The sequence below is a fragment of the Apteryx rowi genome, unplaced genomic scaffold (genome assembly GCF_003343035.1).
Source record: "Apteryx rowi isolate R43461 unplaced genomic scaffold, aptRow1 scaffold_207, whole genome shotgun sequence".
NCBI classification, from domain to species: domain Eukaryota; kingdom Metazoa; phylum Chordata; class Aves; order Apterygiformes; family Apterygidae; genus Apteryx; species Apteryx rowi.
Genome location: NW_020448386.1, coordinates 808328 through 824478, shown reverse-complemented (window position 1 = coordinate 824478; position 16151 = coordinate 808328). Strand labels below are relative to the sequence as shown.

Genomic DNA, 16151 nt, shown 5'->3' with positions numbered 1-16151 from the left:
TCCAGGATGAGCTGCTCCATCACCTTTCCAGGGATGCAGGTGAGGCTGACTGGCCTGTAGTTTCCCAGGTCCTCCTTCTTGCCCTTTTTGAAGACTGCGGTGACACTGGCTTTCTTCTAGTCTTCAGGCACCTCTCCTGTTCTCCACGACCTTTCAAAGATGATGGAGAGTGGCCTAGCAATAACATCCGCCAGCTCYCTCAGCACTCRTGGGTGCATCCCATCGGGGCCCATGGATTTGTGGGTGTCAAGTTTGCTTAAATGATCTCTAACCCACTCCTCCTCGACCACGGGAAAAGTCTTCCTTTCTCCAGACTTTCTCTCTTGCCTCCAGGGTCTGGGGTTCCTGAGGGCTGGCCTSAGCAGTAAAGACTGAAGCAAAGGCAGCATTCAGTAACTCTGCCTTCTCTGCATCCTTCGTCATCAGGGCACCCACCCCATTCAGCAAAGGCCCCACATTTTCCCTAGTCTTCCTYTTGGTACTGATGTATTTGAAGAAGCCCTTCTTGTTGTCCTTGACATCCCTTGCCAGATTTAATTCCAAACGGGCCTTAGCCTTCCTCATCACATCCCTGCATACTCTGACAACGTTCCTATATTCCTCCCAARTGGYCTGTCCCCCTTTCCACTTTCTGTATACTTCCTTCTTCTGTTTGAGTTTTGCCAGGAGCCCCTTGCTCATCCATGCAGGTCTCCTGCCCCCTTTGCTTGATTTCTTACTCATAGGGATGCACTGTTCTTGAGCTTGGAGGAAGAGATTAACCATCTCTCTTGGACCCCCCTTCTTTCTAGGGCCCTAATCCATAGGATTCTTCCAAGTAGGTCTGTAAAGAGGCCAAAGTTTGCTCTCCTGAAGTCCAGGGTTGCGATCCTACTTATTGGCCTGCTTCCTCCTCACAGGATACTGAACTCCACCATCTCAAAATACTAATTTGGTAATGGATTAGTAACTGAATCATATAGACATATGTTTTTGTTGGTGAAAGGACCTTCTTTTATTAGTGTACTTAGATATACCACAGAGTGACGTACTGATTTCCACCTTTCTTTAACAGAAAATTGTCCTTTGTAGGAAGCCAAGCACTTTAAAGTGAATAAAGAATATTTACAGAACATTACTCTGCTGTGTTCTGACCACACAAAACTGAATTTATACAGCTACAAGACCACTTCTCAACAACCTGGCTAGCAGAACAATTTGTGCAGACTGAGAATTGCTGTCAGAAAGGCTTATTTTTATTGATTTGTGACTAAGCCACTTGTCACTTATTGATTTGTAACTAAAGTTTGTCAGCGGGATTAGTAATTCCATATATCCACATACCATTTTCTGAATACAGAAGTGAACACAAAGCAAAACTCTACTTACTTTCTTTTCTAGTAGTTCTTTAACAAACCTGAAAAAGGATAGAAAAAAATCTGTTATAATTGTCACTTACGTTATAAATTAAGAAAAATACAGAAAATATTTACTTAGGCATTTTATTAAGCATTTCAGACATATATCAATCTTATACAGAAAGCTGAGCCAGATTCTCAGATGAAATAAAAAGATGAAACACACTGAAGTTAGGAGAGCTGCACCAAATTATGCCAGGTGTGAATTCGACCCTAAATACACAGATTTTTTTCATTTGTAATAATTAACCTTAGACATGTGGTAATTACTCTGAGTTCTCAGTGGAAACCAAACACGTTATATTAAATTCGCTGAAAACATAATTGTACGCTACAGCAGCAACATTAGAGAAAAACACTTTAATTTGTCTGTACATGAATTTAAATCACAGCATTAAATGCATTCTGTCATTTAAAGTCCTGTTTTTAAAAGATGCTGCAATATTTCATACCTCCTTTACAGTAGTTGCATATGTTGAGATTTAAACTTATAGGTCTCTATTCCTCCTTTACTTAAAGAATTCTTGATTTTCTAGAAGTGCTTATATTAATATTAGTGCATACAGTATCTACCTCATGGAAAACACAGTACAGCTTCACACACTTTGTTGAATAAAAGGAATTACACCAGAGACTCTCTATAAAAACTCTCAAACAGTCAATATGGGTAATACAGATGAGTAAACAAAACTTTCTCTGACTTTGAAGAGAAAGAACGCCCTGAAAACTTGTATGTGCCATATATACAAAGAACTCTCAAAAGCTAGCATGAAAAGGGTTCTGGACAGGGTCTCTGTGAATTTTTTTTATGTCACATTTTATTTAAAAAAATGTAATTTTGGTCATAACAAATATTGAATCAAACACTGATCATTGTTAAATAACTTCAGGTGGGAAGAAAATAATGCTAGATTCACAATGTTGAAGCTGTTACCAGATCACCTGCTGGAAAAGAGAGACCTAAGCTCAATTTCTGCCTATGACCAATGGAATCTGAACCCACCATTGCCTAACTTTGAAAGCCAAAAGGCAATGTGAATTAGGTTTCTGTTCGTCTGTCTCTCCTCTTAATGATTCACCTGATATAATAATTAATTCTGTTCACTGGAACAGAAACCAGAACGTAAGCATCGCTCTCTCAGATGATAATCCAAAACCTCAGGTTGGTTACTTTCATTCTTTTTCTCATTCATTAAAAGTATCAGCATTGTTTTGAAACTGAAAGACCTATTTCAATATACATATATATGTATACAAGGCGTGTACTCTACACCTTGTTCGTTCACACACTTCTCTAAAAAGAAGGATGCTCAGGTTCAAACCACTGCTATCTGTAGGGGAAAAACAGATCTGAACATGGGTCTTCCTCCTTCCAGATGACTGCTCTTATAAGCAGGATATAATGTATGTTAGATTTCTATTATCTAACTTTATATTGATCCTCCTCTCAGAAGAGGGGTAGATTCAAATTCTTAATTTGAATTTAGATTAAATATACAAAGTACTTGAAATTACATATTATCTCCATACATAAGATATAAATATTTCCATAGGTTGACTGTGAAGTACTGAAATCAGTGTAATCAATTTTGTGACACTGTGTTAGATCATATCTTTTAGGTTCTTAAAAAAAAAAAAAGAAAAAACAGAAAAAAAGGTGCCCCTCTTATGGAAAAGGAAGAGCTTTTTAATCCTTCTGCAATGTATTGGCAGGGTGGAAGTGAATTCTCCTGCCTACGTGCACAGCTCTCTTCTCTAGGATAGCCACGGAGCACCTGTTGCACACTCTCTTCCAAAGCCGTGGAACACTTGCTATTAACATAATCACAGGAGAATAGGGTGGCGACACAAGACCAAAATTTAAAGGAAAGCTATTCAGATCGTTCTGAAGCTTTTAAAAAAATCAGAACTAGAAGTTCTGACACTTTCAGGACTATTCAGCAGGACTCACTGTATTAAGAAAAAAGTAGCTTTTAGGCAAAGGGAAAACAAAACTTAGCACAAAAACCCCCTATTTTAAATGTTTGAAAAATAGCTGTAAAAATAAATGCCATTAATCCATGACACTTTGTAACTTTAAATAAGTTTTACTGGCATTCTTCTAGCATAACTTGCAAAAATAAGGTAGAGATTTCACATAGGTAACAGTAATATAAATATCTGGTGGCATGTATTTACTTTTTGAGCATGATAGCTGAAACACTTAAACAAATATATAAATATTCCATAAGCAAATTTATACATCTGCCTAAGCATTTTCCAAGCATAGACAAGAAAGATGAGGCCTAAGATAGCAGGCTTCCATACCCTAATCTTGGCTTCTCCTCTGACCTACAATAAATCCACAAGGTACATTCTCTATTTGTTTTTTTCATTCACTTAGTTGCAATTACAGTAATTTCACTGATGTTATGCTAGAGGAAGAAAGAACTGCAGTGCACTTAAAATGGGGTACATGAAAGCTGACTGTCACAACTTGAATAAGCCTAAATGGGGGAAGGAAATAGCTCGGTGGTTAATGGGGGCAAAGGACTTGCTTCCCCCCATATCAGGTCACATAGCTTCTACAAACAGAGCTGTGAAGGGAAAAGAGGAGGCCACAACATACACATATTCCTTCTAATGTCCAGAACTGAAGCTTCCTCAATCCTCACGAAGAGCTAGAGAGAAACTGCATGTGCTGTGCAGTAGCTGGGTAAGTATGAACTGCCAGAACCATAGGAATCAATGCCATAAGAAGAAAAAGGAAAGCTCCTAATAAATTTAGGCCTGTAAATTCCTAAACAGCCTCATATTCACTTTGCAGGTGTATTAAAATGTCTTATTTCTGAAGGCTGTGCTATCAATTTAATTATCTTACCTTTCTGTCTCTTGGATAGAATCAGCAGTAGTCTCTTTGTATTGTGGAACGCTGTCATTCATATCCATACAGACTTTGCCAACAAATGCTCGTTGACCAAATTTGTCTGTTGAGATGCATAAGAAAATAAAACTTAGCCTCACTCATTCTCTACAAAAACTTCTGACACAGCCGGTATTGAAATCAAAACAGCAAATTCCACTCCAGACAGCTTCATTAAGAATGAACAGAATTTACACTCTTATCTTCATCTTACATTTTACACTCTTATCTTCAGTTGGGACCATCCATGAGGCTTCTAGAGCCAAAAAGGAAAAAGGAAAAAAACCTTTTAAATAGAAACTCTCCTCTTCCAAATTAGGACCCAACTTTTAAGTGTTATAATTGAGGACTGGATTACTGTTGTTTAACCACAACCAGAATTCATAATGGTAGCATATGAAGGAAACCACTGGGAAGCAGAGGATGAGAAATGTCTCCTGGCAGGGAGAAACATATGCATCAAAGTACAGTAACTGTAGCAGATGAGCACCCTGAGCTGAGAAAAGGCATGAACATCTCAAAAAAGCCCTTCTCGTTAAGACAGAGGAAGGAGGATTATAATGTGCCTCCCACGTGCGTTTGGCTGGAGAAAATAATCGGAGCTATTTCTAACCCCTTTCTTGAGGTCTATCAAAGGATTCAAAATTCATGTGTAAAATTTAAAAGGAATGCGTGTAATATTAATTGCTAAGCATCTAAATGTGTTTCTACATTAGATCCCTTCTAATGTCTGAGATGTTGAGTATACTACAAAAACAGACAAACTAGAAAATTACTGATGGAAATCGAGGTTCTCATTAAATCATTCTCCTTCAGGAGCTGAGCTTTAAGATACACTGCAAGTATCACAAAACTTGCAAAGAAACAGCAGGTGTTTGTAACAGTGGAAAGGAGGGAGGGATAAGATCCTGATGCAACTCCCACTGTTCTGGTTTTGAAGAGAGCGTGGAGATTTTTGATGCTGAATCTCAACTGAAACTTGAGAGTTGCAGGAAATTAAAGCACTGACTGTACCTTTTGTCATTCAGCCCTTTAATCCTCAAACTGCAAAAGGCTGGAAGGAGCAGAGAACTGCAGCTGAAAAGCAACTCCAGTAGACATAATTCAAGTTCAGTCAGCAGCTGATTTGGGAATGAAGAATAGCAGAGAGAGAGGAAGCTAACACAGTAGGAGAAAGATAGATAAATGAATGGGGGTAACTGGACCGGATTTTGGGGACATGGTATGACAGAGAAAATGAATAAAAAGAATGAACAGAGGGACAGAACCTTAGCTAATCTAAAATGCCTAAGCTCTGTTTGCTTCAACTAACATAGTCTGTACAACATCCTTCAAAACTCATTCTTGTAGTCTTACCTATAATTTCAGCCAGGAGAAGAGAAGTATCTGTGTAAATTGTTGCAAAGTAGCAAGCTGTAGTCGTGCCATTCTTCAGAGTTCGTCTCTATAAAAAGAAATCAGTTTCAACTCTCTGCAAAAAAAAGTAGCCAAGCTGCCAAAATGCAGAACAGGCCAACAGTGATTTTAAACTGCAAGAACATTTAATTACTGCAAAATTCAACAGAAGCTGCAGTGAAGTGGAAAGGTAAAATACAGCTTTTTAATTTTATAATAGCTTTTTAAAATGTGAATATTAATAAATACAAAAATTCCTCTTTCAAAGCCAAACAGGTTTATAACAGTGGTTAAATCCATAGAAATCTGTCTTTAATTCCCTCAGTCAAACTGGTATCAAATTCCAACTTATGTCTAACTTGAATTAAATTTAGAAATACAAACAACCAGTCATCTAAGTTACTTCCTAGTTTGGAAAAACTCTCTGATTTTCACAGTGAAGCACTGTTTATCCAACATTAGCAAAGCAAGGTTTGGGGGAAAAAGTAATGACTTTCATTTGGCCACCTGATGTGGCTAGGAAAAATAGACTTTCAGGTACACAAACACTTCTTCACCCCCGAATGCAATTTAACAAAATTCAAGGTAAAAGCAAGCTGAGAACAATTGCTTAGACCTTTATTTATTTATTTATTTATTTAATTATACAATTTGAAAGGAAAAGGTGGCTGCTACCTGTTCATACTACTTTTGAAAGACAAAACACTAAATACCCATAAAACATGAAGAGTCATTTTAAGTTATATTAAGTCACGATGTCATTTATAGTTTCATTTTATCTTGGGACCAATGTATACCTCATTGACTACCTATCCACCATAAAGATTTAAATTACTTCTTTGTATCCTGGTTACACTGTAATTTGAGAATTTTATTTATTTTTTTAATGAGACAGCAGTAGCCCATGGCCATCTGATGCAATTTTTGAGAATGGCTAGAGCTAATTACTTCATAAATATGAAGCAAAGCTCTGTCTTTTCCCTACAATGTTCAAATTAAAGCCATTAATTAAAATATATCTTCAAGTGTGCCTAAAATGAGTCTCAGAATAATAATTGCACTACTGAGACAAACTACCTTTGTCATTCTTAGTTTTTAAAAGCCAGCCTTCACTTCTTCTATACTTGTAACTTCCTTGTCAAATGAAATCTAAAAACATTTTGTTCCATTTATGTTTGTCAGCATAAAGCACTGGCTTTTCCAAAATTTGAGGGACAACAGGAGGCTTCAGCTAAAATTCTGCCAAGTTTCAACTGATTCTTTACTTTTAGTAAGCACAGAAAATTTATTGGAAATAAAACATTAATCTGAAAAAATTCACTGTTTTATTTCCAATATATGAGGATATTTTTCATACCAATGCAATTCTTTAATCCTCTTTAACTCTTACTCAATTTTGGCCTCAACTTATGTGAAAACAAGATCCACTGTACTATTCCAAATTGTGTGAAAGATTACTTCTACTTATCTTTTTTTTAATTTACTACCCATCACCTTGTTTCTGTATCACAAGCTAGATGGTATAACTTTTAACCTTCCTCACCCAGACCAGTTGTTTTATACACTTTTATCTTCCTCCTCATCCATCACCACCTGCTAAACAGACCAGCTCTTTCCAGTCTCTCTTCCTACATTTTTCCTACCTTTAATCTTCATCCTTTTCCATCACCACTGCTTTCTGAGCTCCTTCTGCCTTTTTGAGCTCTGCAGGAAATATTCAGTGCAATACTGCAGCACTGATTTACAGAAATCCTTTACACATTCAAATGTCTTTTACCTTTCTTGGACCATAGCTGCACAGCTTTTACTAAACTGATGGCAATTACGTCTAAGTCACATCTAAAGTCATCCAGTCTTTCAACTTGATTAAGACTGGAGAAACTCTGACAAGGTGCCTTTCGGAATATTTTTCACCAAAGAGGTGGCTGAAAATATTAGCTATCTAGATTGCTAGATCCAGTTCTGACACACTCAGCCATGAAGTGTTGTGGACCTACTAGTAATCTGCAGTAGCTGGGGGTGAAGACACTTTCCTGACATTGTCCTATTTCATACACATGGGGAAGAAGCTAACCATTGTGTTCATGCTCCTCCAACTAATTTCCAGTTTTTACTCACTCTTTTCCAGGTGATATTATTAAATACGTGTCACAGTGAGCACTGACCACCTGATCTCACCCAATCTGAACTGATGGAGACAGTAGCAGGATGCTGAAGAACACTTCTGGATGGTGAGATAATCTCTATGCTTTGTATCACTGCAGTCACATGTGTTGGTTGCTAGAGTTCATGACCCAGCTGCTAGTAAGTGTTCTTATTACATCAGACTGCAGAAGGTCATTTTTTGAAGTCTGTGTGGCAAGGAGAGTATAACTAGTTATTTCAGACCCAGAATGTTGTGACTTTGACAACACATGTTGTCACAGTATTAGACAAATGCAAGACAGGTAATGCTGGCCAAGTCAATTAATCTGGTGAAGACGTATCAGCCTACTTATTAAAGGATATATTTCAGTTATAGGACAGAATCAGTACTCAGCAATCTGACCTAGCTGCTAATTGCTCTTCAAGTGGAATTTGACCTTTAAGTCTTTATATTGCTTAGAACCAGCCTAGTTCAAAACAGTCCTTCTCTACTTACGCCACAAATATCATTCAAAGACTTCAGCTAAAGCCCCTGTGATGAAACGAATTCCTGCTACAGAGCCTCAGCTGCAGAAGCTGCTTCTTCAACTTGTCCAGAACACCCCAAATCACTTAACTGGGAGAAGCCTCTTCTCTGTCATATAGTCTTTGCCAAAGACGTGTTCATAATATAGGTCTTTTGTGTAGAGAAGGAAATATCCTCTGGATTTTTCTTTTAACTGTACTTGATTATTTCTGAATTGAGGTTATCAGTACCAGCCAGCTTTACTAGCTCTGACAGCAACCTTAAATATTAGTCAATGTACTTGGATATCAGAAGAGATGATAAACAATATAGTTGTTAGTGATATGATTAAATGAATTGTCCTATCAGCAACCAAGGAACAAGATGGGAAATAATAAGGGACAGTCTTAGCTGACAATTAGAGCAGTGGCTGTATAACATTAAAACATCCTCTCCTATTTCTTCCAACCTTCTGAAAACATATATATATTTCACAAATATGAACACAATCAAATAAGTAAATGACATTTGCAATACTTACAACAACTCTGGTGTACACTTCTTCTGCAAAATCACTGTCTTTGTATTTGGCTTCTGTTGGGAATGTGTAGGTAGTTAACCACTGCAAAAGAGGTAGATCTACTCTTGTACCAGCAAATGAATACTGAGGTGCATGAATGTGTGTATCAACCAATCCCGGCATGAAGAATTCACTAGGTAAAGAAAAGAAAACCATAATAGTCCAAAATTTCAAATAACTTTTCTAAGTTAATAATTTTGTTTTTAACAGTATGCTTGAATGAAAATCACCAGAGAAAATAGCCAGTATTGATAAATCTCATTCTTTCAGCATCAGTGCGTCCACCCCTACTGACCCCTAAACTCTAACTGTATGAAGCAGCTGACTGATAACTTTATATAGACTTGTATGTAGCTAGCAGAGAGGAAAATAATTTGGGACTAGAAGTTAATACAGGAGCCTGATGAATCCAATTAACTGAAACATTTACCAAGGGTAAATACTAATAAGTAAAGCCAGGCTGACTTCACAATAACCAAAATTACTCCACAGTAGAATATGCCTGAAGAAGAGAAGAATTGGGCCCACTCTTGCTTTCTAGTATAGATATATTTTGGTTGCCTTTAGCTGCCAGATGATTATATTTACAATACTGTAACTTTCTACATCCCAGTTTTCCTCTACATTATATGTGTTTCTATATATATAATCAATCAGTGAAATACAAGGTTTAATGGAAGAAGAGTCACTGTTTCTACAAATGCAAATGAAAATGTTGATAAGTAATCTCTGTTCAGTGTTTTGATAGCAAAGATATAGTTACAATGAAACTGTAATATAGTTCATTGTCATGCAGTACTCATGCAATAACAGGGATGAGAATATGAACATTATCAGGAAATCACTATAATTATTTAGTTGTGTGCTGGAACTCTGTACAGTATTAAATTTCTCTCACTCCTCCTGCCTTCTACCCGGCTACTGAGGTAACAATGATTTCTTCTTTTTAAAAATCCCCCTCTTCCAATGTGCTAGAAATGCTGAAAGATCCTTCCCAATCTGATACACATTCCCAGCGCCTTCCACTTTCCCCAGGCTATTTCAAATGAAGAAGAAAACATCTCATGATTCATATACTCTGTATGATTGGTGTTCCAACAAAGCCTACAGATATTTTAACAACTGAGCACTAAAATGATATTGCAGCTCTAGACTTTAAGTCACTAGTTGCTTACAGTTGTGCTACTGTGTGTAAAGCACAGTAGGTACAATCCAAAAACATTTCATTTCACCTGAAGGGTGGGGGATTTCATTGGCTGAAGAAAAAAGAAATATGCTTGCTGCAGTACAAGTAGAAATGAAAGGCTCTACCTTTAGAGGATTTAAATCATCTAATTTTTTAACTAGCTTTAACTCGTTTTTATTAGAGAGGGTGTCAAGGCCCAAACTATTTAGTCCTGTATCTGCAACATTAATGCTACCCACATTTATTAAGTGTAGAGTTTTCAGCTAGCACCTATTGTTGCAGCCCACTGCTAGCAACATGGACATAGAATGTAATCTCAAGAAAGAATGTTGTTTACTTTTGTATGAACAGAAGAGGTCATATATGAAAACTAAATATAGCATTTTGCTCTGTGCAGTATGAATCAGCCAGCAAAATTCACTCATGGCTGTGGTCCCAACCCAAGGAACGCCAAAAGCATATGGACTGTTCACACTCCACACCTAATCCAAGACGCTTGCATCTTGGATTAAGAGTTCTCACGGAACTGAAAGGGAGTTTTGCTCATGAGATTGGATTTGTAGTGTGTTCTGTGACTTTTTTGTTCACATAGACTCACATTACTTCACTCAGGGAACAAACTGCATTTGCTGAAATTAATCCAAACCAAACACATACTGATTACTCAGTTCTCTTATGTCAGATGTTTTGAATCCCCACTTCTTAGCCAGTTGCTCTTGCTGATCATTTTGCTCCAAAAACACAATCTAAAAGAAAGAAAAAAATAGTTACATACTTTAAATAGGTATCTCACATGAGCTTTATATGAAAGCAAAATAAGTCATCTTACACCAGATTTTACACACTTACTACAAAAGAATTAGGTTTGTATTGAAATACTTGTTCTACCTGACTGTCAAGTACAACTGTGAAATACCTACTTATAAACCAGTGAATAACCCAACCTACTTTGCAACTTCTTGTAAAAAAAGAATTAATTAACTTTGAACTGATACATCGGCAGAACTGCACAGGGAGCCTTCAGTATCCACTGGCATTCCTGTAAAGTACCATGATGCTAGCTGTAAGGGAGTTCTTGATGTAAGTATGTGATAGCCTTAATGGAATGTAATTACAGTATTTAAAAACAGAGGGGTCAAATTAATTGCTTTGCCTATGACTGTCTTGCATTGAGCTAAGTATTTTCTAATTTTCCATTCATGTCATTAGTATAGCTTTTTATTTTTTAACTGCCTAGGAGGATGAAATAAATTTAGTGAGAAAATGCAAATAATCTTTTAACTTTACCAAATGGACTAGAAGCATGCCTAAGATCTTTATTTATTTCAAAAACCTACAATACTAAAGCCTAATTTGTCCCCATGTGACTTCTAGAGGACATAAATCTATAGCTGCTAAATTCCTCTTGCCAGCTTACAATTTTAGTATGCTTGTTGTTCATTTTTAAATTTCATGAGGTTTTATCTACACCATGATTCTCAGCAGATGAATTCTAAACTTTTTATTTCTCTCATCTGGCAACACTAGGCATGACAAATCTTCAAGAAACAAAGAGTGGGGAGTCTAAGAATGCAGGAATAATCGTTAGAAACCATAAAAACAATCAAACAACTATGACTTTTGTTTATTTGTATTAGAACACTTGCCAGAGACTCCGGCAGGATCAAATTTCCATCACATTTCATAGAGTAGAGGAAGACTCCCTGACCAAAGACATTATATTCTGGGCTTTCAAAACTCTAAGTTCTTGCCTAACCATAATTTTTGCCTGAAACCATCTTATGGTCTTCTAACTCCCTCAGTATGGTCATGAAGACCTTGTTCCTCTAAGTTTAAGGGAATAATCTCACTGATACAAGCATCCTTCTGCTTCTATAAAAATTCCCAGATTGAGGATCTGTATCACCTTCATGACTGCAGCTTCTAAGGCAGCAGTTAAAAAAAAACATGTAAAGGCAAGATTCACTAGTTGTAAAAAACAATAGGAAGGAACTTAGGATGCAGGTCAAGAGGAACAGAAGAGCACTGTTTAGCATATTTAGCAGCTATTTGCACTGCTGTTTCGTTATATGTGCATTATACTACCTTTTCTACCTTCTATTTTTTTTATATAAGGGAACATAAATAAAGGCTATTTACTAAAATGCAGACAATAAAAAGATTTTGGCTGCCTAGTTTTTTAAGTGCAGGTATGGCTTTTTAAATTGTATTACATTCTCTTAGGAGTAGATGTTAAAAAATTTTTAGTCAGAAAAAATATACTAAAACCACACCATGCAAGTTAATACGTATTAGCAATAATTGCAAAAATACTGTAGTCCATTAATATTTCACATAAAGCAGTACATCTCTTCTTTTAAAGAGGAATATTTAGACTCTTCAGCCAGTTCAGTTAGTTATATACCTGCAAAAGGATTAGAATACAGACCTACTGAAATTTCTGATGAGCAATAAAGAAAATGTCACTCAGATACTGAAGTCAAAATGGATGCAGAATGACTAATGTTAGAGCTGCTGAACAAAAAAAAAAAAAGAGAGAGAGAGAGAGAAACATGAAATACCAGATGGCAAAAGCTGGAAACAGACGTTGCCATGGAAAAGAAGTGGATGTTATACACTCTTAGGGCTCAAATAAATGAAACATTTAAATCATGGAGGAATTAAGAAAATACGTTTCAGGGGAGCTGAACACATGAAACAAATCCTAAACCTGAGACCTGTTCCATTATGGTCAAACGTAGCTGGGGGTGAATCAGCTAGAAGTCTACACTCTTTTCAAACGTAACAAGCTTGGTTTTGTTTATTCTTAACCTCTTCTCAATAGATCTGCTTGGTCATCCAAGAGATAATCCCCATTGCTTTAGGAGGCCACTTTTTTAACCTTGAGTGCTTCAAAGTCTTTGAGGTCCCAGACTTGGACATTTTCCTGAGCGATTGCTTCTACATTCAAGGATAACTACCCTACTGCTCTAGGAACCAGACCTTCAAATTAGTTCTGGACCATAACACTATAAAGGCAAGAGCAAACTCTATGCCAGCATCACCAAAGATGGAGAAAAGTGCACAAGCAAGGCTAAGACCTTCAGCTTATGGAGGAGGAAGCCAAGGGCAACAACCAGTACTTGGGGCTAGGCACATCACAAAGAGCAGGAAGACTGACGGGTGCTAACACCAGCACTCAAATGCTTTGATCAGTTCTGATGTGGACTTCAGTGTCACTCATGCGATGGGGCTAAAGGATCCAAAGATGAAGAGCTGAGATCTCCCTCCCCTGGTGCCCAGCTCAGCCCTTTTTTATTCCAAGAGATGCTCAAACTCCTGCCACAACCTGTGGTCTCTCTAGTCAAATATGTATCCACTACAGTGAAACCCGAGTGCCTTCAACCATCACCTTGTAAATAACTTGGCTACCCTAAGAGTGGAAGATGAATGATACTGGCCAAAGGAACATGCCTTTTTTGGATCTAGCAGTGCCTGTAATTATGTTGTGTCTTACCACAAGGCCCCTAAACGAACACAGGTAAATGCTTCATCCTTCTCTCCCTTCCCACATCCTTCTCGTCCCTCTCTAACCACACAATTATTAGCTGCCAGCAGTAACATGTAGCTCTCTTCTGTCACTGATCCTGACATGTCCTATTTTTGGCCTCACTGGGTTGCTGCCACTGTTTAATGAGGCTACCATGTTCAGGAATTTTGCTATTAAAGACATGATGTCCATTGCTTGTCTGATTCCCCAACCTGGAACATGAGTCTAGATGAAAGACAGGATCATTTATTAGACATGGCTGCCAAATGAACGGCCCAACAACCTGCTGAGAAGGGCCAAGCAATGAACACCACATCGATGCTGGTGCCTTGCTGCCTCCCTCTGTACAGCCATAACTGCAACCAAGTGCAACATGTGTCACTGGATATCCTAGCTGGCTTTAAGCCAAACACCTGTGCTTGGCAATACTTAACAATATTAACTCTTATTCTACAATTCTGGCTCCTCCCAAGCCTTCAGCGACAGCAGCTTTTATCTTAATATTTGTTCCATTTACTTAACATTTGACCCTGCTAATTATTCCAACATTTCAATGATAACTCATACTTTGAATTTGCCTCTATTTTCTTTACCCTGAAGAATACTGTTCTATCTAAAACCAATTCCTCAAGAACTGTACCACACTGCAACTGTTCAGCAAAACCTAGGTTTTGTTAACTTATGATAACTGGGGTGTCATACCTGACAACAATGTTTCCTTTCCTAAAATTGCCTTTTCAACTACTGGCAAAGCACAGAGGACCAACATTTTGGTCTCAGTCCTTTACCAGCCAAATATGCCCATGCTGCACTGTGCAGTGTTACCATGCGCTAATTTTGAGGAGAGACGAAGACACATACCAGGGAACAGCATCTGCCCACTCACAAAAGCTCACTGTTCACCCTGTAAGAGACCATGCAATATTTCCCCACGACGGAGTCAGCAACATGAGGCACCAGAACAATACCCGTCTAGTTAAATTTAGCTCTTTGGAAGTAATACTGAAATAGTTTTGGTGTATATTTGGACAGTAAAGCAATTTTCTACCCATCATGTCCCCTGTACAGCCAACTCTTTGGGGATTCTAATGGAAGTTTTGTATGAAGTAAAGCTACAAGTAATAGGCCAAATGGTACCAAAAATCATTGCACTGGAATAGTAAAATCGCAAGAATTTGTACTAAAAAGAGAAGAAACTCCCTGTTACTCCCTTCTGGTGGGAATTTTATTTTTGGCCAAGTGTTTTACTGGAAAATAATTTTTTAAACTACTCTGTGGGAATGTGCCAGTTTATGCAGAGAAAAGAATATCCAGTGAATCCTTGTTCACTAGGAGAAAGGGAGAGAGTGGCTGACCAAGAGCACAAATCACTAGGCTACAGCCTATTAAGGTGTCTGTTTTTCGAGAAGATCTTTTAAAGGTCTTGATTTCCCAAGGGCACAAAGCAGTGATTCTTTCCCAGAAAATTCCATTAGAGAGCTGGACAGGGTGAGTTTCTGCCTCCTGCACTTGAATTACAGAAAGCAAACCCTTTATTCATTCAGCTCCAAAAAATCAGCCAATACATAGCTTTATAAGATCTTATTCACCTCCCATAAGTCAAGATAAAGCTTTTCGTAGACTTTGCAATGCCTTGTACCAAGTTCCTCACGCGCCATAGGAGTCATGAGCCATGCGGAAACAGGCCCTCACTGACCTGTATGGACGGTGAAAGCAAACACTTTCAGGGGTCCAAAATTCAAAGTGTGCTTTACGCATCTTCCAAACGCTACTGAAGCCTGACACAGCTGTTTAGCCACCAAAAAGAAAAAAAAATGAAATTTCTGATTATATACAGGGCGTGTAGGGGGTAGCTCTATATATTATTGCGTCTCCAGGGAATTACCAGTCGACTTACACAAGGTGCCTCGTGAAACTGTGGTACTGTTATCGGAACGATACAGCTTCCCCACCAGAACCAGTGCAATAACGCTCACTTTAAACTTAGCTCAAAGCACTAACAGGCCCAGCCGCTACCTTTCATCTCCATAATTGCTTACAGGCTTACTCCATGTTTTCTCTTGTGACAAGAGGTAAAAAAAGAAAAAAAAAGAAAAAGAAGCCTCAGAGAGCAGCGTATGAGTGTAGAAGGTATACCGCAATTATTAGCGATCTTTCGTACTCCTCTGACGTTTATTACCGGGAATGAAAAATCCACCCGCGAAACTGAAAGAAAGGCTTATGGTCCAAACGTGCCGGTGCCCTGCAAACAGTTTAAGCAGTTGGGGAAGCGGTTCCTGCCCTCCGCAGAGCGGTGCCAGGGAGGTGCCGCGGCCGCGCCCGTTACCGCTAACAGCCCACGACAGCCGCTCTCCCCTTGCGGCCACCGCGCGCTTTAGGCGAGGAGAAGTGCCACTTTCCTCCCCGAGCAGCTGCAGCGAGCGGGGAGGAGACGCCCCCCGCCCCTCACCCGCCGGCGGGCGCGGATTTGGGGCCGAAAACGCGCTTTCCGGCCGGGAGCAGGGGCGCAGCG

The 16151-nt window shown here is 38.4% G+C and overlaps 1 protein-coding gene across 3 annotated transcripts in view; it reads right to left on the bottom strand.

Annotated features, from left to right (window-relative positions):
* Positions 1 to 16151, bottom strand: part of GDA (guanine deaminase) — a 35030-nt gene that overhangs the window by 18577 nt on the left and 302 nt on the right. The window contains exons 1-6 of one of the 3 annotated variants that reach the window (XM_026064043.1): positions 15819 to 15837; positions 10768 to 10856; positions 8886 to 9057; positions 5656 to 5743; positions 4258 to 4363; positions 1369 to 1396 (exon numbers count right to left, since the gene is read on the bottom strand). In XM_026064043.1, coding sequence (XP_025919828.1) covers positions 1369 to 1396; positions 4258 to 4363; positions 5656 to 5743; positions 8886 to 9047 — 384 coding nt within the window. In that variant the 5' untranslated portion in view covers positions 9048 to 9057; positions 10768 to 10856; positions 15819 to 15837. Of the gene's footprint in view, positions 1 to 1368; positions 1397 to 4257; positions 4364 to 5655; positions 5744 to 8885; positions 9058 to 10708; positions 10857 to 15818; positions 15838 to 16151 lie in introns of those variants that run through there. The other 2 variants (XM_026064042.1, XM_026064044.1) reach the window with 2 other exon arrangements.